This window comes from Melanerpes formicivorus, unplaced genomic scaffold (genome assembly GCF_026170545.1).
Source record: "Melanerpes formicivorus ecotype bairdi unplaced genomic scaffold, bMelFor1.0.p_v2 SCAF_85, whole genome shotgun sequence".
NCBI lineage: Eukaryota > Metazoa > Chordata > Aves > Piciformes > Picidae > Melanerpes > Melanerpes formicivorus.
The window spans coordinates 2,410,555-2,438,084 of record NW_027142437.1 but is presented as its reverse complement, the minus strand read 5'-3'; the positions used below and the strand labels follow the sequence as shown (position 1 = coordinate 2,438,084).

Here is a 27,530-nt window from a genome sequence, read left to right as displayed (position 1 = left end):
CAAGTGCCACATCCAATCCCCTCTTGAACACCTCCAGGGATGGGGACTCCACCACCTCCCTGGGCAGCACATTCCAATGATGAATGACTCTCTCAGTGAAGAACTTTCTCCTCACCTCCAGCCTAAACCTCCCCTGGCACAGCTTGAGACTGTGTCCCCTTGTTTTGGTGCTCTTTGCCTGGCTCATGGTCAACCTCCCATCCACCAGGACCCCCAGGTCCTTTTCCCTTTCCCTGCTCCCCAGCAGCTCAGTCCCCAACCTCTTCTGCTCCATGGGGTTGCTCTTTCTCAGGTGCAAGACTCTACACTTGCCCTTATTGAATTTCACTAAGAAATTCTTTACAGTAAGCGTGGTGAGGCACTGGAACAGGCTTCCCAAGGTGGCCATGGATATCCAGTCCTTGGAGGTGTTCAAAGCCAGGTTGCATGAGGCCTTGAGCACCCTGGGCTGCTGGAATGACTTCCATAGCAGTATTGGTGTTTCTCTCAGGCTTAAAAGCTGAGCATCTAAGATAATCTGAGTCTAAGATAACCTTCCAGGGTTTCAGTACAGGCAGCAGAGTGACAGGCCCTTTCACTTGAGATACCTGAAATCCATCACTGGTCAAATGACAAATGCAGATGGGAGGAATTTCACTAGAAGAAAATATTTCTGAGCTAATAGAAGTTGATTGCCACCTAATCAGAAGATCTCCAGCAGACACTTACTGGTCCTGCCCCGTCCTGTCATTCGTCCTCCTTCACCATCTGCATACATGGATGACACAGTGATAGCATATGGAGTGTCAGGCTGCAGCTTCTGGATCACCACACTGTTCTGCCTCCCTCCAACCAGAGTCTGCAGGAAAACAAAGGGAAATGATGATCACAGAATCACAGAAACATTCAGGTTGGAAGAGACCCTCAGGATCACCAGGTCCAACCCAAAACCCTGCTCTGCAAGGCTCAGCTTTAAACCACAGCCCCAAGCCCCACAGCCAAACCACCTTCAAACACAGCCAGCCCTGGGCACTCCACCACCTCCCTGCCCAGCACATCCCAAGCCCTCACCACTCTTGTGCCTAAGCTCCACTCTCAACCTCCCCAGGGGCAGCTTGAGGCTCTGTCCTCTTCTTCTCTCACTAATGCCCTGGGAGCAGAGAGCAGCAGCAGCCTCTGCACAACCTCCTTGCAGGGAGCTGCAGGCAGCCAGGAGCTCTCCCCTCAGCCTCCTCTCTTTCCCACTAACCATCCCCAGCTCCTTCAGCCTCTCTCCATCAGATTGCTTCTCCAGGCCCTTCCCAGCTTCCTTGCCCTCCTCTGCCCTGGGGCTTTTGTCTATCATGGAAGAGATTTGCAGTGCACTGTAGATCAGCTGTGGACAAGGATACCTTTCACTAGACCAGGTTGCTCAAGTCCTCAACCAGGGTGGCCTTGAATGCCTCTAAGGAGGGAACATCCACAACCTTCCTGGGCAACTTGTTCCAGTGTCTCACCACCCTCACTGTAAAGAATTTATTCCTAATCTCCATCTGAAGCTGCCCTCCTCAAGCTTCAATCCATTCCCTCTCATCCAACCAGAACAAGTCACAGAATCACAGAAAACATCTGTCTGGAAGAGACCTCAAAGCTCATCCAATCCAACCCTCGACCCAGCACTGAAGGGTCAACACTAAACCTTGTCCCTAAGATCCAGGGCCACAAAATGTCTAATTTCATGTTGAGGTGGAACCTTCTGTGCTGTAGTTTCCTTCCATTGCCCCTTCTCCTATCACAGGGTGCAAGTGAGCAGAGCCTGTCCCTGTCCCTTCCTTCCTGACCCCCAGCCCTCAGATCTAGATAGATCCCCTCTCAGTTTTCTCTCCAAACTAAACAGCCCCAGGTCTCTCCACCTTTCCTCACCAGGCAGTGCTCCAGTCCCACAAAAATCCTTGTGGCCCTCCCTTGGACTCTCTCCAGCAGATCCCTGTCCCTCCAGTCCTGGATGCAATATTCCAGGTGAGGTCTCAGCAGGGTAGATCAGAGGGGGAGGAGAACCTCCCTGGCTCTGCTGGCCACACTCCTCCGAATGCAGCCCAGGATCCCATTGGCCTTCTTGGCCACCAGGGCACATTGCTGTCCCATGGAGGACTTGTTGTCCACCAGGACTTTGTTGTCCACCTCCTCCACAGCTCAATTACCTCAGCTCAAACACATGTTGCTCAGAAGAGAGCAAGAATTGGAGCATAAGGATCCAAGTGTCTCTAAAGTAAACATTCTTAGCTACGCTTCTGCACGTGTGTGATCTCCAGTTACAGGAACAGGCTCAAATGAGTGTGGTTTTCCTCTGAGTCATTTGGCAGTAACCACAAGAGCCTCCTGCTGCAGAATAGGGCACTTTCAAGTAGCACACATTTGTGATAAACAGGCTGACTAATTAGCATTCCCAGGCTGTACTGCGTAGGCTGCCGGTAGCCAACACAGCTCCTGCTGGTGATAGAGGGAAAGTTGGCTGGTCACACAGTCCTGGCTCTTCTGGAAAGCAGCTCCACTGAGAAAGACCTTGGAGTCCTAGTGGACAGCAAGTTCTGCATGGGACAGCAATGTGCCCTTGTGGCCAAGAGAGCCACGGGGATCCTGGGGTGCAGCAAGAAAAGTGTGGCCAGCAGGGCTGGGGAGGTTCTGCTCCCCCTCTGCTCTGCTCTGCCCTGCTGAGAGCACAGCTGCAATCCTGGGTCCAGTTTGGGGCTCCCTAAGTGCTGGAGAGAGCCCAAGGGAGGCCAGGAGGATGCTTAGGGGACTTGAGCATCTCCCCTGTGTGAGAATGAGAGCCCTGGGGCTGTTTAGTCTGGAAAAGAGAAAGCTGAGAGAGATCTATCAATGCCTATCAATAGCTGATGGCTGGGGGTCAAAGGGAGGGGGCCAAGCTCTTTTGGGTGCTGCACAGCAAAGTCAAGGAGCAGTGGAGACAAACTTGAGCAGAGAAGGTTTCAGCTCCCCAGGAGGAGAAACTTCTTTGGTGTGAAGGTGAGTGAGCCCTGGAGCAGGCTGCCCAGAGAGGTTGTGGAGTCTCCTTCTCTGGAGCCTTTCCAACCCCCCCTGGCTGCATTGCTGTGTGGCCTGCCCTGGGTGATGCTGTTCTGGCACGGGGGGTGGACTGGATGAGCTTTTGAGGTCCTTCCCAGCCCCTAACAGTCTGTGTGATCCCGTGAACACATGCACCTTTGTGCTTCGAGAGTAAATGAATTTAATGGGCTACTTTTCAGCGCTGTCACTGAAGGCTGAATAACTGCAGCAGTTCAAAGTCAGTTACCGACTGTTCAGGGCCATCCCCACTGATGGGCTGGTAAATGATCCTGTATCTCTGCACTCGACCACTGGCAGGATCCCACTTCACAGTCAAGCTGTGTGAAGTTGCGTTGTACACCTGGAGGTTTCGGGGGCCGCTCTTTGGGGCTGAGAAAGGTGATGAAGAAAAGAAGAAACACTCAGTTGCAACAAACTGGGGACAAGCCATACCGAAAAGAATAAACAATTGAAGTAAAATAAAAGGTAATAAAGAAAAGAATAAACACTTAATGGTAGCCAGGAAAAAAAAAGGTAATAAAGAAAAGAATAAACTATTGTAGCAAAAAAATGTAATATAGAATAAGCAGATGAAGCAAATAAAAGGTAATAAAGAATAAACACTGAATTGTAGCAAAAAAAATGCAATAAAGAATAAACAAATGAAGCAAAAAAAGGTAATAAGGAAAAGAACAAACACTTAATTGTAGCAAAAAAATGCAATAAAGAATAAACACCTAACTGAAGCAACAAAACGGTAATAAAGAATAAATACTTAATTGAAGCTAGAAAAGGTAATAAATGGAAGAATAGACACTTGTCTGAAGCAAAAAAAAAAAGGTAATGAAGGATAAATACTTAATTGAAGCTAAAAAAAGTAATAAATAAAAGAATAAACACTTGTCTGAAGCAAAAAAAAAAAGGTAGTAAAGAATAAATACTTAATTGAAGCAAAAAAAGGTAATAAATAAAAGAATAAACACTTGTCTGAAGCAAAAGAAAAGGTAATAAAGAATAAATACTTAAATGAAGCCAAAAAGGTGATAAAGAAAAGGAAAAACACTGAATTGAAGCCAAAAAATGTAATAAAGAATAAACAATTGAAGCCAAAAACAGGTAATAAAGAATAAACACTTATCTGAAGCAATAAAAAAGGTAATTAAAAATACTTAAATGAAGCAAAAAATGGTAATAAAGAAAGGAAAAAAAAAAACTTAATGGAAGCAAAAAGGTAATAAAGAAAAAGAATAAACAATTGAAGCAAAAAAAAAGGGGGTAATAAAGAAGAGTAGAAACACTTAATTGTAGCAAAAGAAATAGGAAAGAAAAGAATGAACACCCAAAAAATGAAGCAAAAAATGTTATAAAGAATAAATACTTCAATGAAGCTTGAAAAGGTAATAAAGAAAAGAATAAGGACTCATTTGAAGCAAAGAAAAAAAAGGTAATAAAGAATAAACACTTAAATGAGGCTTAAAAAGGTAATAAAGAAAAGAATAAACACTTGTTTGAAGCAAAGAAAAACAGGTAATAAAGAGTAAATACTTAATTGGAGAAAAAAAAAAAAACAGTAATAAAGAATAAACACTTGTCTGAAGCAAAAAATAAAGGTAATAAAGAAAAGAATAAACCCTGATCAGAAGCAAAAAAAAAAGGTAATAAAGAATAAACATTTACTTGAAGCAAAAATTAAAGGTACTAAAGAAAAGAATAAGGACTTCATTGAAGCCAAAAAAAAAAAAAGGAATAAAGAAAAGAATAAACAACTGAAGCAAAAAAAAAGGTAATAAAGAAAGGAATAAAAAACCTAATTGAAGCAAAAAAATAAAGAATAAACATTGGAAGCAAAAAACTGTGGAGAATAAACACCTAATTGAAGCAAAAAAACTGCAATAAAGAGGGACTGAAGGAGCTGGGGCTGTTCAGTCTGGAGAAGAGAAGGCTCTGAGGTGACCTCATTGTGGCCTTCCAGTATCTGAAGGGGGCTACAGGAAGGCTGGGGAGGGACTGCTCAGGATCTCAGGCAGTGATAGGACTAGGGGGAATGGAATGAAGCTGGAGGTGGGGAGATTCAGGCTGGAGGGGAGGAGGAAGTTCTTCCCCATGAGAGTGGTGAAGCCCTGGAATGGGTTGTGCAGGGAGGTGGTTGGGGCCCTGTCCCTGGAGGTGTTTAAGGCCAGGCTGGCTGAGGCTGTGGCCAGGCTGAGCTAGTGTGGGGTGTCCCTGCCCATGGCAGGGGGGTTGGAACTAGCTGATCCTTGTGGTCCTTTCCAACCCTGACTGATACTATGATATTATGAAGGTAAAAAGAGGTAATAAAGAAAAGAATAAACACTTATCTGAGGCAACAAAACATAAGTAATAAAGAATCAATACTTAAGTGAAGCAGGAAAGGTAAAGGCAAGAATAAACACTTAACTGAAGAAAAAAGGTAATAAAGAAAATATAAACACTTAATTGAAGCTAAAAAGAGGAAATAAAGGAAAGAATAAACACTGAATTGAAGCAAAAATAAGGTAACAAAGGAATAAAAACTTAACAATGAAGAAAAAAAGAAGAAAGAAAATAATCAGCATTTAATTGAAGCAAAAGAGTAATAAAGAATAAACACTGAATTGAAGCAAAAAATAAAGGTAATAAAGACAAGAATACAGAATTCAGAATCAACCAGGTTGGAAAAGACCTTTGGGATCATCCAGTCCAACCTATCACCCAGCACCATCTCATCAACTAAACCATGGCACTAAGAGCTTCATCCAAGCAGCCTGGATGTCTCTTCCTCCCTTCCCAGCAGAGACAGGAAGCTGATGTACATGCAACACAACAGCAACAGGTTTCAGGCTAGGGAGGGTGCTTGGAGCCTCAAGTTTTCCAAGCAGCCCAGGACCTGCAGGTTGGCAGGATCCTGGCAGGGTTTGAAGCAAAAAACCCTGTAATACAGACAAGAATAAACACTTAACTGAAGCAAAAAGCATGGACAAAGACTTCACTCATGCTTTTAGTGCCACAAGAGCAGCTGAGCAAGAGCAGAATGCATTCAGCACAAGGCAGCATCAGCTGCAGTGTTTGTACACTCAGAAGCATGCAGTAAGCTGAGTGCTCAGTCTGCTGACAACTGCTTCCTGGTATTTATTCAATGCTCTCAGCTTTATTAATGCCAACACTCCTCGCAGTTCAGGGAAAGAGAGCTCTGAGCTTGCTTGAACATCACCATCCCTGCAAATTCAGATTCTTACCTTGTGTGGTGATAGGGACCAGGGGCACTGGGGAAAAAAAACAGAAGGAAGAGGTCTCAGAATCCTTTTCAGTGCATGGCTGCTGATTGAGCAAGATCAAGGGAGGGATTCTCCTCCTCTACTCTGCTCTGGTGAGACCCCACCTGGAGCACTGCATCCAGTTCTTACAGGAAGGATCTGGAGGTGCTGGAAGGTGTCCAGAGAAGGGCCAGGAGGAGGAGCAGAGGGCTGGAGCTGCTCTGCTGTGAGGACAGACTGAGGGAGTTGGGGTTGGGCAGGCTGGAGAGGAGAAGGCTCCCAGGAGACCTCATTGTGGCCTTCCAGGATCTGAAGGGGGTTACAAGAAAGCTGGGGAGGGACTTTTGAGGGTGTCAGGGAGTGATAGGACTGTGCAGGACCAAAACTGGAAGTGGGTATATTCTAATTGGATGTGAGGAAGAAGTTGTTCCCCATGAGGGTGGTAAGAGACTGGCACAGGTTGCCCAGGGAGGTGGTGGAAGCCTCATGCCTGGAGGTATTTAAGGCCAGGCTGGATGTGGCTGCGAGCAACCTGCTGTAGTGTGAGGTGTCCCTGCCCAAGGCAGGGGGGTTGGAACTGGCTGAGCTTTGAGGTCCCTTCCAGCCCTGACAACTCTCTGATTCCATGATTCTAAGATGCAGAAGGCCTTCATTTACTCACATGTTCGCTCACTGCCAATGAGGTCATCACTTTCTGATTCATCAGGGTAGATGGCAGTAACTGAGATGTCATACAAGGTGTCTGGATTCAAATTTTCAAAGACCAGGCTGTTCTCATCCCCATTTAAGATTGTCTAGGGAAGAAATAAAATTAAAAATTATGTAGTTAAAAAAGGAATAAATTAATAAATGAATTAAAAAGAAACTAAACCAAACCAACCGAAAGTGAGACTCAACTTTTTGCACAGAAGCATCACCACAAGTGGCTGTGGCTCTGTGCTCCACACCTCACTTCATTTCCATTGAGCACAACAGGAGGTTGTGCAAGTTATAAGCTATTTATTTTGCTGAGGACACCAAGCTGTGTGGTGCAGCAGACAGCTGGAGGGAAGGATCCATCCAGAGGGACCTGGACAGGCTGCAGAGCTGAGCCCATGACAACTTCATGAGGTTCAGCAAACCAAGGGCAAGGTCCTGCAGCTGGGGCAGGGCAATCCCAGGCACTGCTATAAGCTGGGCAGGGACTGGCTTGAGAGCAGCCCTGAAGAAAGGGACCTTTGAGGTGCTGGGGGAGGAGAAGCTCAAGAGGAACCAGCAGTGAGCACTTGCAGCCCAGAAAGCAAATCACATCCTGGGCTGCATCAAGAGGAGCATAGCCAGGAGGTCGAGGAAGGTGATTCTCCCCCTCTGCTCCACTCCGCTGAGACCACAGCTGGAGCTCTGGGGCCAGTTCTGGAGCCTCTATTACAAGAGGGACCTGGAGGTGCTGGAAGGTATCCAGAGAAGGGCCATGAGGGTGAGCAGAGGGCTGGAGATGCTCTGCTATGGAGACAGACTGAGGGAGTTGGGGTTGTGCAGTCTGGAGAAGAGAAGGCTTTGAGGAGACCTAATTGTGGCCTTCCAGGATCTGAAGAAGGCTCCAGGAAAGCTGGGGAGGGACTTTTGAGGGTGTCAGGGAGTGATAAGACTGGGGTGGGATGGAGCAAAATTAGAAGTGGGGAGATTGAGATTGGATGTGAGGAAGAAGTCGTTGCCCAGGAGGGTGGTGAGAGCCTGGCACAGGCTGCCCAGGGAGGTGGTGGAAGCCTCCTGCCTGGAGGTGTTTGCAGCCAGGCTGGAGGTGGCTGTGAGCAACCTGCTGTGGTGTGAGGTGTCCCTGCCCATGGCAGGAGAGTTGGAACTGGCTGAGCCTTCCAACCCTACCAACTCTATGATTCAATGATTAATTACATTTCTGATTTTTAAATTACAGCCTCAAACTCTGCTGGTGCCTTCTCTTCTTACCTCCTGTTTCTCCTGCCTTCCATAGGGTCCCCAGGTTATTCTATAGAGAGAGACATCTGGAGCTCCATGGTCCCACGTTCCTCTAAAACTATGGGTGGTTATGTCTGTGATCCTGAGGTTGGCTGGGGCTGGCACAGGCTCTGTTGTGAGGAGAAAAAATGAATAGTATTCCACAAAAGAAATGTGACTAGGAAAAAACCAACAGCTGAAGCAAGGAATTACCCAGACAAAGACTTTAGAAGCCTATGCAGAAGGTTCATCTCCCAGTTGCCATGCTTCTGACTACCACAAAATGCTGTAACCCAGCCCAGCAAATCATCCTGCATGAGGTCACATCAACAGGTCATCACCTGATAAAACAGACACAGCTCTGCTGGCTTCTGTAGAGGTCACCACTCACATGCCTGCTCTCAACAGCTGGAGCCCCAGCTCCTGACTTTTGGAGTTAGAGGGAGTGATTATGAACTCCCACACACGGAGGTCAAGCTCCTGCAGGAGTTTCTCCCAGATCTTGAAATTCTTAATCTAAGCCAAGTAAGTCATGACTGAATTCAACCACTTATGTAGAAAGAGTTCCCAGGGGTTAGCTTTAGGTGCAGGAGGCAAGATATTCTAGCTACTGGGAGGAGAGGAGTAAAGAGGTAAAACCAGGGAATTAAGCTACAAAGAAGTGCTTTGGCAGAGACTTCTTCTCTTCCCTTGCACACACAGAGACCACAGCTGCAGGAGAAGGGATAGCACAAAAGCAAGCAACCAAAAACCAGCCTCTCACAAAGAGTTTTAAACACACCAGGTTTTCTTTTGCCCCTTTTGGAAGAGATAGAAGAGCAATCCTTAAACCATGACAGCCTACATTGCTCCTTCAGCCTCTGAAGACAAATGATTTTGCTTCAGTTGCTGGCCTGCAGACTGCAGGCTCAGTGTTCACATCAGTAAGCCACTGAACTCACCTCACATCCCCAGGGATTATCCTAATGCAAATAATGCTACAAATGCAAGGGAAAGATCTCCCAGAGGAATTAAACTACAGTTCCACCTAAACATAGTCATATGGTGCCACACATCCAGCTTAAACAAAACATCAGGGGAAAAAAATAACAAATAAGCAGAGCAGAACAAATAAACAGAACAAAAGAAATAGAATAGAATAGCATAGAATAGCATAGAATAGCATAGAATAGCATAGAATAGCATAGCATAGCATAGAATAGAATAGAATAGAATAGAATAGAATAGAATAGACCAGACCAGACCAGACTGGAAAAGACCTTTGAGATCATCGAGTCCAACCTATCACCCAACACCATCCAATCAACTAAACCATGGCACCAAGTGCCTCATCCAGGCTCCTCCTAAACACCTCCAGTGATGGTGACTCCACCACCTCCCTGGGCAGCACATCCCAATGGCCAATCTCTCTTGCTGGGAAGCTTCAGACTGACAGAATGACTTCCCTGCTCCTGCTGGCTACACTATCACTGATGCAGGCCAGGATGTCATTGGTCTTCTTGGCCAGCTGGGCACACTGCTGGCTCATGTTCAGCCTACTCTCAACCAGTCCCTCCAGGTCCCTCTCTGCCTGGCTGCTCTCCAGCTACTCTGACCCCAGCCTGTAGCACTGCCTGGGGTTGTTGTGGCCAATGTGCAGAACCTGGCACTTGGGTTTGTTCAATCTCCTGCCCTTGGCCTCTGCCCATCTGTCCAGCCTGTCCAGGTCCCTCTGCAGAGCTCTCCTACCCTCTAACAGATCAACTCTTGCCCCCAGCTTGATGTCATCTGCAAACTTAACTGATAATGGACTCAATGCCCTCATCCAGATCATCAATAAAGATATTAAACAGGCTGGGGCCCAGCACTGATCCTGGGGCACACCACTGGTGCCTGGCTGCCAGCTGGCTGTGGCACCATTCACCACCACTCTCTGGGCTCAGCCTCCAGCCAGTTCCTAAGCCAGCAGAGATTGCTGCTGCCCAAGCCACAGAACAAAACAAATAAACAGAACAAAACAAACAAATAAATAGAACAAAACAAATAGAACAAAACAAATAAGCAAACAGAAGACCAGAAACAACTAAACAGCAGAAAAGAGACAAATAAACAGAGCAAACCAAACAACCACAACCACCAAAACCATCCCAGGAAGGGTTATTAGGAACACTCACGAGTCACAGCTTCTGCATTTGCTGGCTGAGATTCCCCTTCATCATAGACAGCAACAACTTTGATGTTATACAGGGTTTGGGAGGAAAGGTCAGTGAGAGTCGTGCTGGTTTTGAGCCTGTCAAGCTCCACCTGAAAATGAAAACCAGTGGAAATTGCTCTATTTCTGACTCTGCTTTTGGTTAAATGACAGACATGTCTGCACTGAAAATAAATGAACAAATGGAGGGGAAAGTATTCCACACTGAACTGTGCCCCTAAAATTTACACTTGAACACTGAGTGCTATCTACTAACCTCCTTGCAAGGCATATTGTCTCAGATAGCATAGAATGGGCTGGGTTGGAAGGGACCTCCAAAGCTCATCCAAACCCCTTCTGCACTCAGCAGGGACATCCCCAACTAGCATCAGGCTGCCCACAGCCCTCTCCAGCCTCACCTTCAACAGCTCCAGGCATGGGACCCAAACCATCTCCCTGGGCAACCTGTTCCAGTGTCTCACCACCCTCACTGTAAAGAATTTCTTCCTAATCTCCAGTCTCAAGCTGACCTCCTCAAGCTTCAGCCCATTCCCTCTTTCTCTATCACTACAAGCCCTTGCACAAAGTCCCTTCCCAGCTTTCTCGTAGTTCCCCTTCAGCTACTGGGATGTTGCTATGAGGTCTCCACAGTGCCTCACAGGCTGAACAGCCTCCATTCTCTCAGCCTGTCCCCATAGGGGAGGTTCTCCACCCTCTTATCATCTTGGTGGCCCTCTGGATTTGCTTTCCAGTGAGTCTGGAAATTTTTCCCCTCTGAAAGAGGAGGAAAAGAAGAATACACAAAGAAATCCATCTCATGCTTGCTTACTTTCCAAGACATCAGTACCCTTTCCTGAGTGCAATCACCATAAACTGGTGGTCTTTAGCCTCCATGGTGGCTTAGAATAGCACTTTTCCTGCTAGTTTAGCAAGGCAGCTCCTCAAACTAAGGTAGGTAGCTCCCAGCAGTATGCAAGGGGTTCCTCTGATTTACCTCCTTGACATCAGCCTCTTCAGCTATTTTGTATCTTAGGATGTACTTCCGAACTTTCCCTGGGGCAGGATCCCAAAGGACAGTCATGCTGCTGTGAGTCACATCCTGAACCTTCAAGCCTCGGGGTCCAGGCAAAGGTACTGTGAGAATAAAGGCAGTGGTCAGTGAAAACACAATTCACAGCAGGGGCATAAGCCTCTCACAGAAGGAATTCAATTCTCAGGCATTTCATGGAAATGGAGGCAATAACTTCCTGGGAATACAGATTTAACCAGGTTGGAAAAGACCTTCAAGATCGTCCAGGCCAACCCCCCTGCCAGAGCAGGGTCACCATGAGCAGCTCACACAGCAACGCAGCCAGCTGGGGTTGGAAGAGCTCCACACAGGGACAATGGAATGGAATGGAATGGAATGGAATGGAATGGAATGGAATGGAATGGAATGGAATGGAATGGAATGGAATGGAATGGAACAGACCAGGTTGGAAGAGACCCTCAAGATCGTGTCCAACCTATCATCCAACACCACCTAATCAACTAAACCATGCAACCAAGCACCCCATCAAGTCTCTGCCTGAACACCTCCAGTGATGGTGACTCCACCACCTCCCTGGGCAGCCCATTCCAATGGGCAATCACTCTCTCTGTTTAAAACTTCTTCCTAACCTCCAGCTTAAACCTCCCCTGGCACAGCCTGAGACTCCACAAGCCCCCTGGGCAGCCTCTTCCAGGCTTCTCTCACCCTCTTCCAGGCTTCTCTCACCCTCACAGGCAACAAATTCTTCCTCCTCTTCCCATGGCACTTCCTCTGCCTCAGCTTCCACCCCTGCCCCTTGTGCTGGCATTGGGCAGCCCCCAGCAGAGCCTGGCTCCAGCCTCTGGCCACTGCCCCTGCACAGCTTTATCAACATGACTAAGGTCACCCCTTAGTCTCCTCCAAGCTCCAGAGCCCTCAGCTGCCTCAGACTCTCCTCATAAAGAGTTGCATGGAATAAAATGGAAGTGAGAAGCGAGAAGCAGGCAGAAACCAGGGTGGCATACGTGTCACTTCCTGGGTGGTGAGTGGGTCACTGGTGATGTCACCAAACAGCACGTAAGCTGTGAGAGTGTACTCGGTGTTGGGGATGAGATCCACCAGCTGCACCTCGTTGACTGCTGGCCCAACACGCATCTGCAACAGGAAAAAGAAGACACTCTGTTTAGAAAGAGAAAACAACTGGGGAGAAAAGAGGAATCAGTGGCAGGAGAGCAAGCAATGATTTAATTTCCAGGGAATTTTGTTTGTGGGGTTCGCAGTATGTTTACAGCTTCCTGGCTGATCTCATTGTGTACAATCTCCCAGGAAGCTGACTGAGACTTCAAGGAGTCTCTTCTGGCCAGTGTGGTAGATTAAGGAAATCTATCCCTCCTCCTCAGTGACTTTTGGAAGAGGACAGGTTCTTGGAAACAAATGAAGCTCTATTGACAGGCAAACTACAATCCAGAGACGGGAAAGGAATATGTACAAAACATACATTGTATATACACTATAGCACACAGAATCACAGAACCCCAAAATAAACCAGGTTGGAAAAGACCTTTGAGATCATCCAGTCCAACCTATCACCCAGCACCATCTAATCAACTAAACCATGGCACCAAGGGCCTCATCCAGGCTCTTCTCAAACACTTCCAGGGATGGTGACTCCACCACCTCCCTGGGCAGCACATCCTAATGGCCAATCTCTCTCTCTGGGAAGAATTTCTTCCTAACATCCAGCCTAAACCTCCCCTGGCACAGCCTGAGACTGTGTCCTCTTGTTCTGGTGCTGCTTGCCTGGCAGAAGAGACCAACCCCCACCTGGTTACAGCCTCCCTTCAGGGAGGGGGAGAAAGCAAGAAGGTCTCCCCTGAGCCTCCTCTTCTCCAGGCTAAGCAACCCCAGCTCCCTCAGCCTCTCCTCACAGGGCTGTGCTCCAGACCCCTCCCCAGGTTCCTTGCCCTTCTCTGGACACCTTCCAGCATCTCAACATCTTTCCTAACCTGAGGAGCCCAGAACTGGACACAGGACTCAAGGTGTGGCGTAAGCAGTGCTGAGTAAAGGGGAAGTATGACTTCCCTGCTCCTGCTGGCCACACTACTCCTGGAAGTGCAGATAAATTCGCTTACCTCTTTCTCTTTGGTTGGGACTGTGGCATTAACAGCTTCATATGTTAACAAATAACCTGTAGCTCCATTGAGGGGTTCCCATCTGACTTTCATGGAAGTTGATCCAATGTCATAAACATTCAGGTTTCTAACTGAAGAGATTGGCACTGCCAAATAAAAGATACACATCAATTTGTTTCATAGAATCAGAGAATCAACCAGGTTGGAAAATACCTCAGAGACCATCACATCCAACCTGTTAGCTATTACCTAACACCTCCTGACAACTAAACCATGGCTCCAAGTGCCACATCCAAGCCCTTCTTGAACACCTCCAGGGATGGGGACTCCACCACCTCCCTGGGCAGCACATTCCAATGGCCAATTAGTCCTTTTGGGAAGAACTTTCATCTCACCTGCAGCCTAAACCTCCCCTGGCACAGCCTGAGACTGTGTCCTCTTGTTCTGGTACTGGCAGCCTGGGAAAAGAGACCAACCCCCACCTGGCTCCAACCTCCCTTCAGGGAGTTGGAGAGAGCAAGAAGGTCTCCCCTGAGCCTCCTCTTCTCCAGGCTAAGCAACCCCAGCTCCCTCAGCCTCTCATCACAGGGTTTGTGCTTGGTTTCTTTCACCCTCTTCACCTTTCATCTTGCACATCACAGGTAGCATCACTGAAAATACTGGGTTAGAGTATGTGGCAGGGTAGAATCACAGAATTGCCAGGGTTGTAAGGGACCTCAAGGACCGTTTGAATAATGGGGGTTGGTCTCTTCTACCAAGCAACCAGCACCAGAACAAGAGGACACAGTCTTAAGCTGTGCCAGGGAAGGTTCAGGCTGAATGTTAGGAAGAAATTCTTCCCAGAGAGAGAGATTGGCCACTGGGATGTGCTGCCCAGGGAGGTGGTGGAGTCACCATCCCTGGAAGTGTTTAAGAAGAGACTTGGATGAGGCACTTGGTGCCATGGTTTAGTTAATCAGATGCTGTTGGGTGGCAGGTTGGACTTGATGATCTCTGAGGTCTTTTCCAACCTGGCTAATTCTGTATTCTGAAGAATTGTTTGCTTCCTTTAAGAAGTGAGCCCACAGCACTCAAAGCTCTCCTGGACAGTTCCCCATCTGCCAAGGCAGCTGTTAAGAGAGCCTTCAAGCCTCCTTTGTGACTCACAGGTTGTTTCCCTGCCGATCAGGGGCTCGCTGCTTTCATCCTCCACCACAGAAAAGACGTTCACCACATACTCTGTCTCAGGCTGCAGGTCTTTCAGGACTGTTGTGGTCTCCATCCTGCTGACATAAAACTGCACAAAACAGAAGGCAGTGTTAAAGGCCATGCAACAAATGCAACTTGTGATCTTACCTCTAAGGGAAAGAATAATGATAGTAATAATTAAAATAGAAATAGTGCCCCAAGCCTGGAGCCTTGCTTGGGGTTGTTGTGCCCCAGGGGCAGGCCCTGGCACATAGAATAGAATAGAATAGAATAGAATAGAATAGAATAGAATAGAATAGAATAGAACAGAACAGAACAGAACAGAATAGAATAGAATAGAATAGAATAGAATAGAATAGAATAGAATAGAATAGAGTAGAGCAGGTTGGAAGAGACCTTCAAGATCATCATGTCCAACCTATCATCCAACACCACCTAAACAACTAACCCATGGCACCAAGCACCCCAGCAAGTCTCCTCCTGAACACCTCCAGTGATGGTGACTCCACCACCTCCCCAGGCAGCCCATTCCAATGGGCAATCACTCTCTCTGTATAGAACTTCCTCCTGACCTCCAGCCTCAACTTCCCCTGGCGCAGCCTGAGACTGTGTCCTCTTGTTCTGGTGCTGGCTGCCTGGGAGAAGAGACCAACCTCTGCCTGTTTACACCCCCCCTTCATGTAGTTGTTGAGAGCAATGAGGTCACCCCTGAGTCTCCTCCTCTCCAGGCTAAGCAACCCCAGCTCCCTCAGCCTCTCCTCACAGGGCTGTGTTCCAAGACCCTCACTAACTTCGTTGCCCTTCTCTGGACTTGTTCCAGCAAGTCAACCTCCTTCCTAAACTGAGGGGTCCAGAACTGGACACAGGACTCGAGGTGTGGCCTAACCAGTGCAGTGTACAGGGGCACAATGACCTCCCTGCTCCTGCTGGCCACACTGCTCCTGCTGCAGGCCAGGATGCCATTGGCCCTCTTGGCTGCCTGGGCACACTGCAGGCTCATGTTCATCCTACCATCAACCAGCACCCCCAGGTCCCTCTCTGCCTGGCTGCTCTCCAGCCACTCTGTCCCCAGCCTGTAGCACTGCCTGGGGTTGTTGTGGCCAATGTGCAGCACCTGGCACTTGGATGTGTTCAATCTCCTGCCCTTGGACTCTGCCCATCTGTCCAGCCTGTCAAGGTCTCTCTGCAAAGCCTCTCTACCCTCCAGCAGATCAACTCCTGCCCCCAGTTTGGTGTCATCAGCAAATTTACTGCTGATGGACTCAATGCCCTCATCCAGATCATCAATAAAGATGTTAAAGAGGATGGGGCCCAGCACTGATCCCTGGGGGACTCCACTACTGACTGGCCGCCAGCTGGATGTGACACCATTCACCACCACTCTCTGGGTTCGGCCATCCAGCCAGTTGGTCTGGTTGAAGCTCCTCCTGGTAACGTTGGCCATGGATCCAATCTGTCCAAGTGCCTTGGTGAGCCAGTCCTTTTTCTCCTAACCCTGAGTATGCTCAGACCCTTTCTACTACAGACCAGCATATGGCTGTGAACTATCATTCATCAAGAAGGAATTACTGGAACTATCACAGAAGTGTGTTTAAGAATTACATTTTACTTCTGGGCTCTTGGCTTTAAAACAACCATAGTCATCTGAATGCTCCTCCCAATTGCAGTTTTGGCTGTCATCTACACTCTTGGGCCTTGGGAGTCTTGTTTCCCTGTGCTGTTATACCATACACAGCACAAACTTCAGAATGGCATCACTGTGATGTGGAAGTCCAAGGTTAATAGGGACAATGTCAGACATGAGTACCCAGAGCTAACCTGTTGAGGGCTGCCTCCAGAGGTAGGGTAGTATTCAACCCTGTATCTATCAACACTCTCAGGAGGTGGAGTCCATCTCAGTCTAAAGGAACGAGGTGTCACTTCTGAGATCACCAGGTTGGAGGGAGGTGGCAAATCACCTGCAGGTGGAAGCAAATTTAAGAACAACCAATATTAATCTTATATTATCAGAGATAAAAATATGATCTATATATCTTTAAAAAAAATGATTAGGTAAAGAAAAAAAACAAGCAAAGAACAAGCAAAAAGCAAGGAACAAGCAAACAAAAAGCTGAGAACAAGCAAACCAAAAGCAGAGAACAAGCAAACAAAAAGCAGGGAACAAGCAAACAAAAAGCAGAGGACAAGAAAACAAAAAGCAAGGAACAAGCAAACAAAAAGCAAGGAACAAGCAAACAAAAAGCAAGGAACAAGCAAACCAAAAGCTGAGAACAAGCAAACCAAAAGCAAGGAACAAGCAAACAAAAAGCAGAGAACTAGCAAACAAAAAGCAGGGAACAAGCAAACAAAAAGCAGGGAACAAGCAAACAAAAAGCAGGGAACAAGCAAACAAAAAGCAGGGAACAAGCAAAGAAAAGGCAAACAAAAGCAAACAAAAAGCAGAGAACAAGCAAACAAAAAGCAAGGAACAAGCAAACAAAAAGCAAGGAACAAGCAAACAAAAAGCAGGGAACAAGCAAACAAAAAGCAGGGAACAAGCAAACAAAAAGCAAGGAACAAGCAAACAAAAAGCAAGGAACAAGCAAACACAAAGCAGAGAACAAGCAAACAAAAAGCAGGGAACAAGCAAACAAAAAGCAGAGAACAAGCAAACAAAAAGCAAGGAACAAGCAAACAAAAAGCAGGGAACAAGCAAACAAAAAGCAGGGAACAAGCAAACAAAAAGCAGAGAACAAGCAAACAAAAAGCAGGGAACAAGCAAACAAAAAGCAGGGAACAAGCAAACAAAAAGCAGGGAACAAGCAAACAAAAAGCAGAGAACAAGCAAACAAAAAGCAGGGAACAAGCAAACAAAAAGCAGAGAACAAGCAAACAAAAAGCAGGGAACAAGCAAAGAAAAGGCAAACAAAAGCAAACAAAAAGCAGAGAACAAGCAAACAAAAAGCAAGGAACAAGCAAACAAAAAGCAAGGAACAAGCAAACAAAAAGCAGGGAACAAGCAAACAAAAAGCAGGGAACAAGCAAACAAAAAGCAAGGAACAAGCAAACAAAAAGCAAGGAACAAGCAAACACAAAGCAGAGAACAAGCAAACAAAAAGCAGGGAACAAGCAAACAAAAAGCAGAGAACAAGCAAACAAAAAGCAAGGAACAAGCAAACAAAAAGCAGGGAACAAGCAAACAAAAAGCAGGGAACAAGCAAACAAAAAGCAGAGAACAAGCAAACAAAAAGCAGGGAACAAGCAAACAAAAAGCAGGGAACAAGCAAACAAAAAGCAGAGAACAAGCAAACAAAAAGCAGGGAACAAGCAAACAAAAAGCAGAGAACAAGCAAACAAAAAGCAGGGAACAAGCAAACAAAAAGCAGAGAACAAGCAAACAAAAAGCAGAGAACAAGCAAACAAAAAGCAGAGAACAAGCAAACAAAAAGCAGAGAACAAGCAAACAAAAAGCAGGGAACAAGCAAACAAAAAGCAGAGAACAAGCAAACAAAAAGCAGAGAACAAGCAAACAAAAAGCAAGGAACAAGCAAACAAAAAGCAGGGAACAAGCAAACAAAAAGCAGAGAACAAGCAAACAAAAAGCAGGGAACAAGCAAACAAAAAGCAGGGAACAAGCAAACAAAAAGCAGAGAACAAGCAAACAAAAAGCAGAGAACAAGCAAACAAAAAGCAGGGAACAAGCAAACAAAAAGCAGAGAACAAGCAAACAAAAAGCAAGGAACAAGCAAACAAAAAGCAGAGAACAAGCAAACAAAAAGCAGAGAACAAGCAAAGAAAAAGCAGGGAACAAGCAAACAAAAAGCAGAGAACAAGCAAACAAAAAGCAGAGAACAAGCAAACAAAAAGCAGGGAACAAGCAAACAAAAAGCAGAGAACAAGCAAACAAAAAGCAAGGAACAAGCAAACAAAAAGCAGAGAACAAGCAAACAAAAAGCAGGGAACAAGCAAACAAAAAGCAGGGAACAAGCAAACAAAAAGCAGAGAACAAGCAAACAAAAAGCAGAGAACAAGCAAACAAAAAGCAGGGAACAAGCAAACAAAAAGCAGAGAACAAGCAAACAAAAAGCAAGGAACAAGCAAACAAAAAGCAGAGAACAAGCAAACAAAAAGCAGAGAACAAGCAAAGAAAAGGCAAACAAAAGCAAACAAAAGGCAAATAAAAGGCAAAGCAAACAGACAAAAACCCCCACCCAAAACCAAAAGAAAACAAACCAAAGAAAAGCAAATTAAAGAAAGACAAGGTGACCCCCACTCTAAGTACTGCCTTCTGCTTCTGTTTCCTCAGGAACTCTTAAAGGAACTGTGTGAAGAGGGAGCTCACCATCACACTCTCAAGACCAAACGAGCTTCCTGTCTCTCCTGTTCCATTCCTATTCCACCTTCAGCATCAATTCTTCACTGGAGATCCATAGGATCACAGAGGTGTCAGGGTTGGAAAGGACCTCAAGGCTCAGCCAGTTCCAACCCCCCTGCCATGGGCAGGGACACCTCACACTCCAGCAGGTTGCTCACAGCCACCTCCAGCCTGGCTGCAAACACCTCCCGGGACGAGGCTTCCACCACCTCCCTGGGCAACCCTGAGCTAGCACTACTGTATTCCTATGCTTGGCTTTGCTTTCAGGCCATCAGGCATTAACACTTGAAAAGTGCAGGGCTGCTGAAACGTTAATTATTTGATGAGTGTCATCCAAGACCATGCCACAGCGAGCAGCAAGGTGACACACCGAGCAGCATGTTTCCTGGCTCTGGGAGGAAAAAGAAGGCACATCCAGCCATGTCCTGCTGTGCTAGGTACAACACAGTCATTGTTGAAAGGAAAGGAAGGACCCCTGTGGGGTAGACCAGGTGGTCTGCAAAACTTCCTCACATCAGCAGCTGAAAAAACAGCCCAGGGCTACACAGTGTTCCCAGAGTGCAATAAAAAGGAATTAGCAGCCCAAGGACATTAAATGGGGGGGGGAAAGGAACGAACTTGACTGAAAAAGTGATGTACCTGGACCTTTCACACTGTTACAGAGGTTTGTGGTGACATCATCAACAATATTAGTCAGGAAGGAGAAGTCTGCAACGTTGTAAGCGTGGATGTCGTCTGGGTCCGTGGCGATCTGCTTCAGTTCGTTCTCGTCTGCGTTTTTAATACCTTACAGAGGAGAAACAAAACACCAGCTGGTTAGGACCCACGGCAATGCCACGAACCTCAGCCCCTCAACACATTCCCTGAGCGCCCTTTTAAGTGCTTACAGCGTGTGGAAAGCTCTCTGTGGGTTTAGCAGGTGGGCAGGAGGGGGTTGGGCACAGGCCACCTCGTGGTGTAAGACTTACCAATGGCGTAAAGCTCCACACCCTCATCTCTGAGCTTTCTTGAAGGGGTGACTACATCATCTTGAGATTTGCCATCGGTGATGAGGACACCAATTTTGCGAGCTCTGGGCCTCAAGCCAGCATCTTGTCTGAAGCTGTTTTTCAAGATGAAATCCAAGGCCATTCCTAGCATGATACAGAGAAAGTAAACCTCACTGCAAGCTATTTCCACAGCAGACACGGTAAAGGAGAATGTTATACAGTCATAGACTCACAGAACTGTCAGGGTTGGAAGGGATCTCAAGGATCAGCCAGTTCCAACCCCCCCTGCCATGGGCAGGGACACCTCACACCACAGTAGGTTGCTCACAGCCACATCCAGCCTGGCTGCAAACACCTCCAGGCAGGAGGCTTCCACCACCTCCCCGGGCAACCTGTGCCAGGCTCTCACCACCCTCCTGGGCAACAACTTCTTCATAACATCCAATTTGAATCTACCCATTTCTAGTTTTAATTCATCCCTCCCAGTCCTATCACTCCCTGACACCCTAAAGAGTCCTTCCCCAGCTTTCTTGGAGCCCCCTTCAGATACTGGAAGGCCACAAGAAGGTCTTCTCAGAGCCTTCTCCTCTCCAGACTGGACAGCCCCAACTCTGTCAGCCTGTCCTTCCAGGGCTAGTGCCCACACCATTTCCTTGGACAGCACATTCCACGCCTGTGAAGAAATTTTTCCTAATACCCAACCTAACCCTTCCCTGGCACAACTTGTGGCCATTTCCACACACCTGTTAGAGTATTGCCTCCTTTGTAGGGTAAGTTGGCTACAGCCTCCAACAAAGCCTGTTTGGTTCGGTAGGCATTGAGGTTCCATTCTGTCCTGGGATCTCCACTGTACTGTGCAAGACCTGAGAAAGGAAAGAAGCCATCATTATTCAGTTATTTTGAGGCTGTGTAGCAATCATGCCTGAGTGGGAGTTTTTCACCCCCCTCCAGATGTGAGGACTTACCAATCTGCACTCTGTCAGGGCCGATGTCAAACACTTCCACAATCCGAGCGATGAAGTTCCTGACAGTCTTAAAGTTGGGCCGGCCGATGCTCCAGGAGCCGTCCACCAGCAGCACGATGTCAGCCTCGGCTCTGGTTCTACATTCCAAACCTGCTATGCCAACCAGAAGGACACAGCCTTAGCAGGCAAGCCTTCAAGCAGAACAATGCAGCCCTTAGCATAATTAGCTTGCTTTCCCCATCCTTTCCTATGGCCTGTCTCAGGAGTCAGCTTCCAAACCAGCTCTAGCTTCATTCACTGGCACTCTGTCAACTATGACCTATTTGTGGATGTTCCTCAGGCTAGTCACTGGTTCCATGGCAAAAGCTGGATAAATTTATTCATGTGTGCTTCCTTTGATAAATGAGGCTTTGCAAATGTCAAGGCCAGTGTTGTTCTTGACTGCTGTGCCATTATCTGGTTTGGTCCTCTTGAGATGGTTGATTCATAGAATCACAGAATCAACCAGGTTGGAAAAGACCTCAGAGATCATCCAGTCCAACCTATTACCTAATACCTAACACCTCCTGACAACCAAACCACGGCTCCAAGTGCCACATCCAAGCCTTTTTTGAACACCTCCAGGGATGGGGACTCCACCACCTCCCTGGGCAGCACATCCCAGTGGCCAGTTACTCTTTCTGGGAAGAAATTTCGCCTCACCTCCAGCCTTGTTCTGGTGCTGTCTGCAACTACCTGAAGGGAGGTTGTAGCCAGGTGGGGGTTGGGCTCTTCTCCCAGGCAACCACCAACAGATCAAGAGGACACAGTCTCAAGCTGTGCCAGGGAGGTTTAGGCTGGATATTAGGAAGTTCTTCATAGAAAGAGTTATTTGTCATTGGGATGTGCTGCGCAGGGAGGTGATGGAGTCACCATTACTGGAGGTGTTTAAGAAGAGACTGGATGGGGCACTTAGTGCCGTGGTTTGGTTGATTAGATGGTGTTGAGTGATAGGTTGGACTGGATGATCTCAAAGGTCTTTTCCAACCTGGTTACTTCCGTATGCTGAGCAGAGACCAACCCCACCTGGCTACAACCTCCTTGCAGGTAGATCCCAGAGGGTTTTGTAGAGCACTACTAAACTAAACCCCTGGTATGGCAGTCAGCATTATCATAGAATCATGGAACCATGGAACCACAGAATCATGGAATCATGAAACCACAGAATCATGGAATCATAGAAACATGGAATGGTCCAGGCTGGAGGAGACCTCCAAAGGTCATCCATTCTGACCTCCCTGCAGTCAGCAGGGACATCCTCAACTAGATCAGGCTGCCCAGGGCCTCATCAAATCTTACCTTGAACATCCTCAGCTATTCAGATTATCCAAATCTAGAGCACTGCAATTTTTTTCATGGGTAATTTAACTACTGCTTCATTTTCAACTATGTCATAGTGGAACCCATGGCATCTACCACAACCACTTGCATATAAATAGCACTTCTGGATTTTCAGGGGGGGTTGGGGGGTGGGGTGGGGAAAAAAAGGCTTAGCAATACGGATGGGGTTCGCACAGACAAGAAGGAAAGAAGACAATTCAGAGAAGCTACACAAACACAGAGAAAGGTCAAGGGATAGAGAGGGGAAGGAGGACAAACATTTAGAGAAAGCTGCAATGTTCTGGAAAGAAAAAAAAAAAGGTGAGAAGTTATTTCAGTTATTTCACTTTACACAATTCCAGAGCAAAACAGGCATCACATTGGTCTTGTCACAAGGGGGAAATCACAAACTCTTTGTACAAAGCAGAGACACAGTCATTTTCTCCACAGTCATTTGCACATCAAAAAGAAAATGAAGGGAAAACAATTCCTTGCTCCCTCTTTTTGTTATTTTTTGCTCCTTTTTTTCCTCCTTTTATTTTCTCTTTTTCCTCTTTTTTCTCCTTTTTTGCTCCTTTTTTTCCCTCCTTTCTTTTTTTTTTCTGCTTCCTTTTTTTTCTCCTTCCTTTTTTTCTCCTTTCTTTTTTCCTCCTTCCTTTTTATCTCCTTCCTTTTTTCTCCTTCCTTTTTATGTCCTTTCTTTTCTCCTTCTTTCTTTTCTCCTTCCTTTTTATCTCCTTCCTTTTTTTCTCCTTCCTTTTAATCTCCTTTCTTTTTTCTCCTTTCTTTTTTCTTCCTTTCTTTTTTCCTCCTTTCTTTTTTCCTCCTTTCTTTTTTCCTCCTTTCTTTTTTCCTCTTTTTTTCTCCTTCCTTTTTTTCTCCTTTCTTTTTTCCTCCTTTCTTTTCTCCTTCTTTTTTTGTCCTTCCTTTTTTCCTCCTTCCTCTTTTCCTCCTGCCTTTTTTCCTCCTGCCTTTTCACCTCCTTCCTTTTTTTTCCTCCTCCCATTTTTTTCTCCTTTCATTTCTCCTTCTTTTTTTCCTCCTTCCTTTTTTTCTCCTTCCTTTTTTCCTCCTTCCTTTTTTCTCCTCCTTTCTTTTTTCTCCTCCTTTTCCTCCTTCTTTTTTTTCCTCCTTCCTTTTTTTTCCTCCTTCCTTTTTTTTCCTCCTTCCTTTTTTTTCCTCCTTCCTTTTTTTTCCTCCTTCCTTTTTTTTCCTTTCTTTTTTTTTCCACCTTTCTTTTTATTTTCTCTTTTTTTTTTTCTTTCCCCTCCTGTAGATTGTGTTACCAGCTGCAAATGTCTCTGGCTCCTTGCCACCAGAGCTTCTGGTCTTTATATGGAAGAAATCCCATTGAGAGAAAAAACCCAACAAACCATCAGCCACACTCATCAGAGTTGCAAGATATTCTGATTTCATTTCTGTTCCACATAACTGGTCCAACACTGTAGGCTCCTGAATATAACTATTCCATGGAGCTGGGGGAGGGGGTTAAAAGCATTGAGCCTCTTCTGCATAGAAAATACACATCTAGTCTTTAGTCAGGACAACACAAACACAAATCATCAGTTGGGAGCAGGGCTTGAGTACAGCCCTCTTAGCTCAAAAAAGGAAAGCAAACCTGCTTGCACACCTTTAATGTGGAAGTTAGTTTCATGTACAGTGTAAAAGTTAAACTACTTTGACTTTTAGTCCTCTTCCAAGCACCACAGTTCCCCACATGGAAAATTCTAGCAGAGGCACCACCAAGCCCTGGGGTGATTTTCTTTTCCCCTCTTCATAAATAATGTGCTATTCCATCTGCAGTCCCAGACATAAAAATTCAGCTTTCACATTTAACCATGACTCAAACCCATGCATTAGCAGACCTGATTAGCTCCAGGAATATAACAACCCTGAGCACAGCAATGACAGCTGCCATCAGAAAGAATAGGAGTAATAAATAAGCAAACCACTTGGTGCAGTAATTTTGCTGCCAGCATTATTACAGCTTTACTCTGATGGAGCTGATGATCTGGGTTGGTTGGGTGTGGTTTTTCCCCCCCCCCCCCTTTAGTTTTACCCTCTTGCATGAGACTGAGTGGGACAGAAATTCATTAACAAGTCTCTAAAAATAGTGTCCATAAAGTTACAGGAGGGTCATTTTTCACACAGCCCACTGTGGAAACAAGGCATCAAAGAGGTTAAGCAAAAAGAATATAGCTGTCACATATTCCTATTTTTTTGCCCTTTATTTAAGTGCAGTAAGCTGCTTTCTCCTCACCCAAATTCTCTCCAACAGTTGTTGAAGCCTTGAAATGGCAGAAGAGGAAAAAGTCTTTACTTCTGTGTGTGTGTGTGTGCTTGGCCTTTGAGAAGGAAAGATTTGCCTCTTTGTGCTTTCCATAGAGGAGGACTGAGCCCTGAACCTCTCTTCATCTGCTATTAATTGAGAGTATGGTGGGCACAGCTAGTAGCAGGGGCCCATTAACCACACCAAGGTTGCTGCTCTCATAGCATTCACAGCAGCTTTGACTGAAAAACCCCCAGACAGATACTGGAGAGCATTCAGCAGCTGCATTTCTGAACTAAATCTCTTCCTTCTGTAGTAAAAAAAAACCCAAAACAAACCAACAAAGAAGAGACTCAATAATGGCTGTGCTGAATATAAACTCCAGTAATGCAGGATCACACTGGGACATTCCCAAGCAGCTCGGCTTGGTTCACTACAGCATCTTAGTTGTCAAAAAAAAAAAGGAAGAAAAGTCACCATATAAGGACAAGCAAAGGGCTCAAGATCTGCTTAAAATTCCTTGTTCTACTCCTGTGAACACCCCTGTAGATGAGCTGTGATCTCTGTTCAAGAATTTGACCTTCTGATGTAACACAGATGCGGATGGCTGGGGAAATGCGCCGCAGATGGCTTGGGGTAATCAGCAAAACATGGGCTGCCTGACTTATCATCTTGGCAAGATCCTCTGGAGGGGGCAGGGGGCTAGAATCATCAGCTGGGGCGCACCACACTGCAGCCCAGGGGGTTATGTCAGCAGGGTAGGGAGCAGACTCAGCCCTGTAAATAAACATTTTGGTGCATTGCAAAAGCAACAGGGAAAGACTGGGGAGCTTTTGGTCTTTCCCTTGGTTTCTTTGGGAGGGGTTGTTTGTTTGTTTGTTTGAGGTTTTTGTTTGTTTGGGGGGGGTTGTTGGTTTGTTTGGGGGTCTTTGGTTTGGTTTTTGTTTGTTTGCTTGTTTATCCCCAAAGCCAAGTTTTGCCTTGTCCTCAATTCAGTCACCTTTACCTCTAGATAAAAATGGCTCCGTAGTGGTATCTGAAAGGGTGGTCATCTCTTGTCCAACCAAGGGGTTGCTCTCTCCTCCATCAAACATGCCAAAGACATTTACCTTATAGGTGGTTCCTGCCCTGCAATAGTTAAACACATGTGCTGTAACTCAAGCCACTTGGCTTAGCTAAATGCTGACACTTCACTCGTCACATTCTCATGGAAACAGCCAAAAAAATATCCCCCCATGGAAAAGAAGGTGCTAAAAGAGGAAGCCCAGACTGAAAGTGGAAGCCCAGATTAAAAGTGGAAGCCCAGACTTAAAGTGGAAGCCCAGACTTAAAGTGGAAGCCCAGATTAAAAGTGGAAGCCCAGACTAAAAGTGGGATGGAAGAGCAGACAGTGAGGTGGATTAGGAACTGGTTACAACAAAGAGTTCCAAGAGTGGTGGTCAATGGTGCCAGGTCCAGCTGGAGAGCTGGAACCAGTGCAGTCCCCCAGGGATCAATGCTGGGGTTGGTGCTGTTCAACACATTCATCAATGACATTGATGAGGGGACAGACAGACAGAGTCTGCTCAGCAAGTTTGCTGGTGACACCAAACTGGGAGGCTTGGCTGAGACAGCTGAAGGCTGTGCAGCCATCCAGCAAGACTTGGAGAGACTGAGAGCTGGGCACAGAGGAACCTAATGAGGTTCAACAAGGGTGAGAGCAGAGTCCTGCACCTGGGCAGGAAGAATAAACTGCAGCAGCACAGCTGGGAGGTGACCTGCTGGAGAGCAGCCCCAAGGAGAAGGAGCTGGGAGTGCTGGGGGGCAGCAAGGTCTGCATGGGGCAGCAATGTGCCCTGGGGGGCAAGAAGGCCAAGGGGGTCCTGGGGGGCATTTAGAAGAGTGTGTCCAGCAGAGCCAGGGAGGTTCTCCTCCCCCTCTACTCTGCCCTGGTGAGACCTCATCTTGAGTACTGCATTCAGTTCTGGGCTCCCCAGTCCAAGAGGGACAGGGATCTGCTGGAGAGAGCCCAGCAGAGGGCTACAAAGATGATTAGGGGACTGGAGCACTGCCTGGGGAGGAGAGGCTGAGAGCCCTGGGGCTGTTTAGTCTGGAAAAGAGAAGACTAAGAGGGGATTTAATTGATGTTTATAAGTATCTGAGGGCTGGGGGTCAGGAGGGAGGGGACAGGCTCTGCTCACTTGCTCCCTGGGATAGGACAAGGAGCAATGGATGTGAGCTGCAGCACAGGAGGCTCCATCTCAACACAAGGGGAAACTTCTTCACTGTGAGGCTCCCAGAGCCCTGGAGCAGGCTGGCCAGAGATGTTGTGGAGTCTCCTTCTCTGGAGCATCTCAAGGCCCATCTGGATGTGTTCCTGTGTCACTTGAGCTAGATTGTATGGTCCTAGACTGGCAGCAGGGTTGGAATGGATGACCTCTTTGGGTCCCTTCCAACCCCTGACATCCTATGAGCCTGTGAAAAGTTGAAGCCCAGACTAGAAGTTGAAGCCCAGCAAGAGTTCTTCCACAAGACAGTGAAGGTTCAATGATTTAAAAGCTGGTTCTAGATTCTATACTTAAATCCATTCTTCTGTCAAGTTATTTAAGACTTAAAACTCAGGAGGAATGGAACCCAATAAAGAGGGGGGGAAATGCCAGGGCTCTGCATGAAGAAACAAGGAGCTCCTGGGCAACCTCAGACACAAAAAGGAAGCCTACAGAGAGTGGAAGCAAGGACAGAGAGTCTGGGAGGAATACAAAGAAACTGCCCAAGCACACAGGGATCAGATTAGGAAAGGTAAAGCTCTGACAGAATTAAATGTGCCCAAGGACATCAAGAGCAACAAGAAAAGCTTCTACAGGTAACTCAGCAAGACTTGGGGC

General features: G+C 46.6%; 1 protein-coding gene across 1 annotated transcript in view; it reads right to left on the bottom strand.

Annotated features, from left to right (window-relative positions):
- The window catches only part of COL12A1 (collagen type XII alpha 1 chain), a 152,796-nt gene that overhangs the window by 69,802 nt on the left and 55,464 nt on the right, over positions 1-27,530 (bottom strand). The window contains 16 exon segments of the mRNA XM_068165187.1: positions 709-838; positions 3,272-3,414; positions 6,261-6,287; positions 6,940-7,072; positions 8,223-8,362; positions 10,385-10,514; positions 11,396-11,535; positions 12,436-12,565; positions 13,543-13,688; positions 14,689-14,818; positions 16,549-16,688; positions 19,724-19,870; positions 20,053-20,217; positions 20,817-20,936; positions 21,039-21,188; positions 25,673-25,794. Of these exon segments, the coding sequence (XP_068021288.1) occupies positions 709-838; positions 3,272-3,414; positions 6,261-6,287; positions 6,940-7,072; positions 8,223-8,362; positions 10,385-10,514; positions 11,396-11,535; positions 12,436-12,565; positions 13,543-13,688; positions 14,689-14,818; positions 16,549-16,688; positions 19,724-19,870; positions 20,053-20,217; positions 20,817-20,936; positions 21,039-21,188; positions 25,673-25,794 (2,093 nt within the window).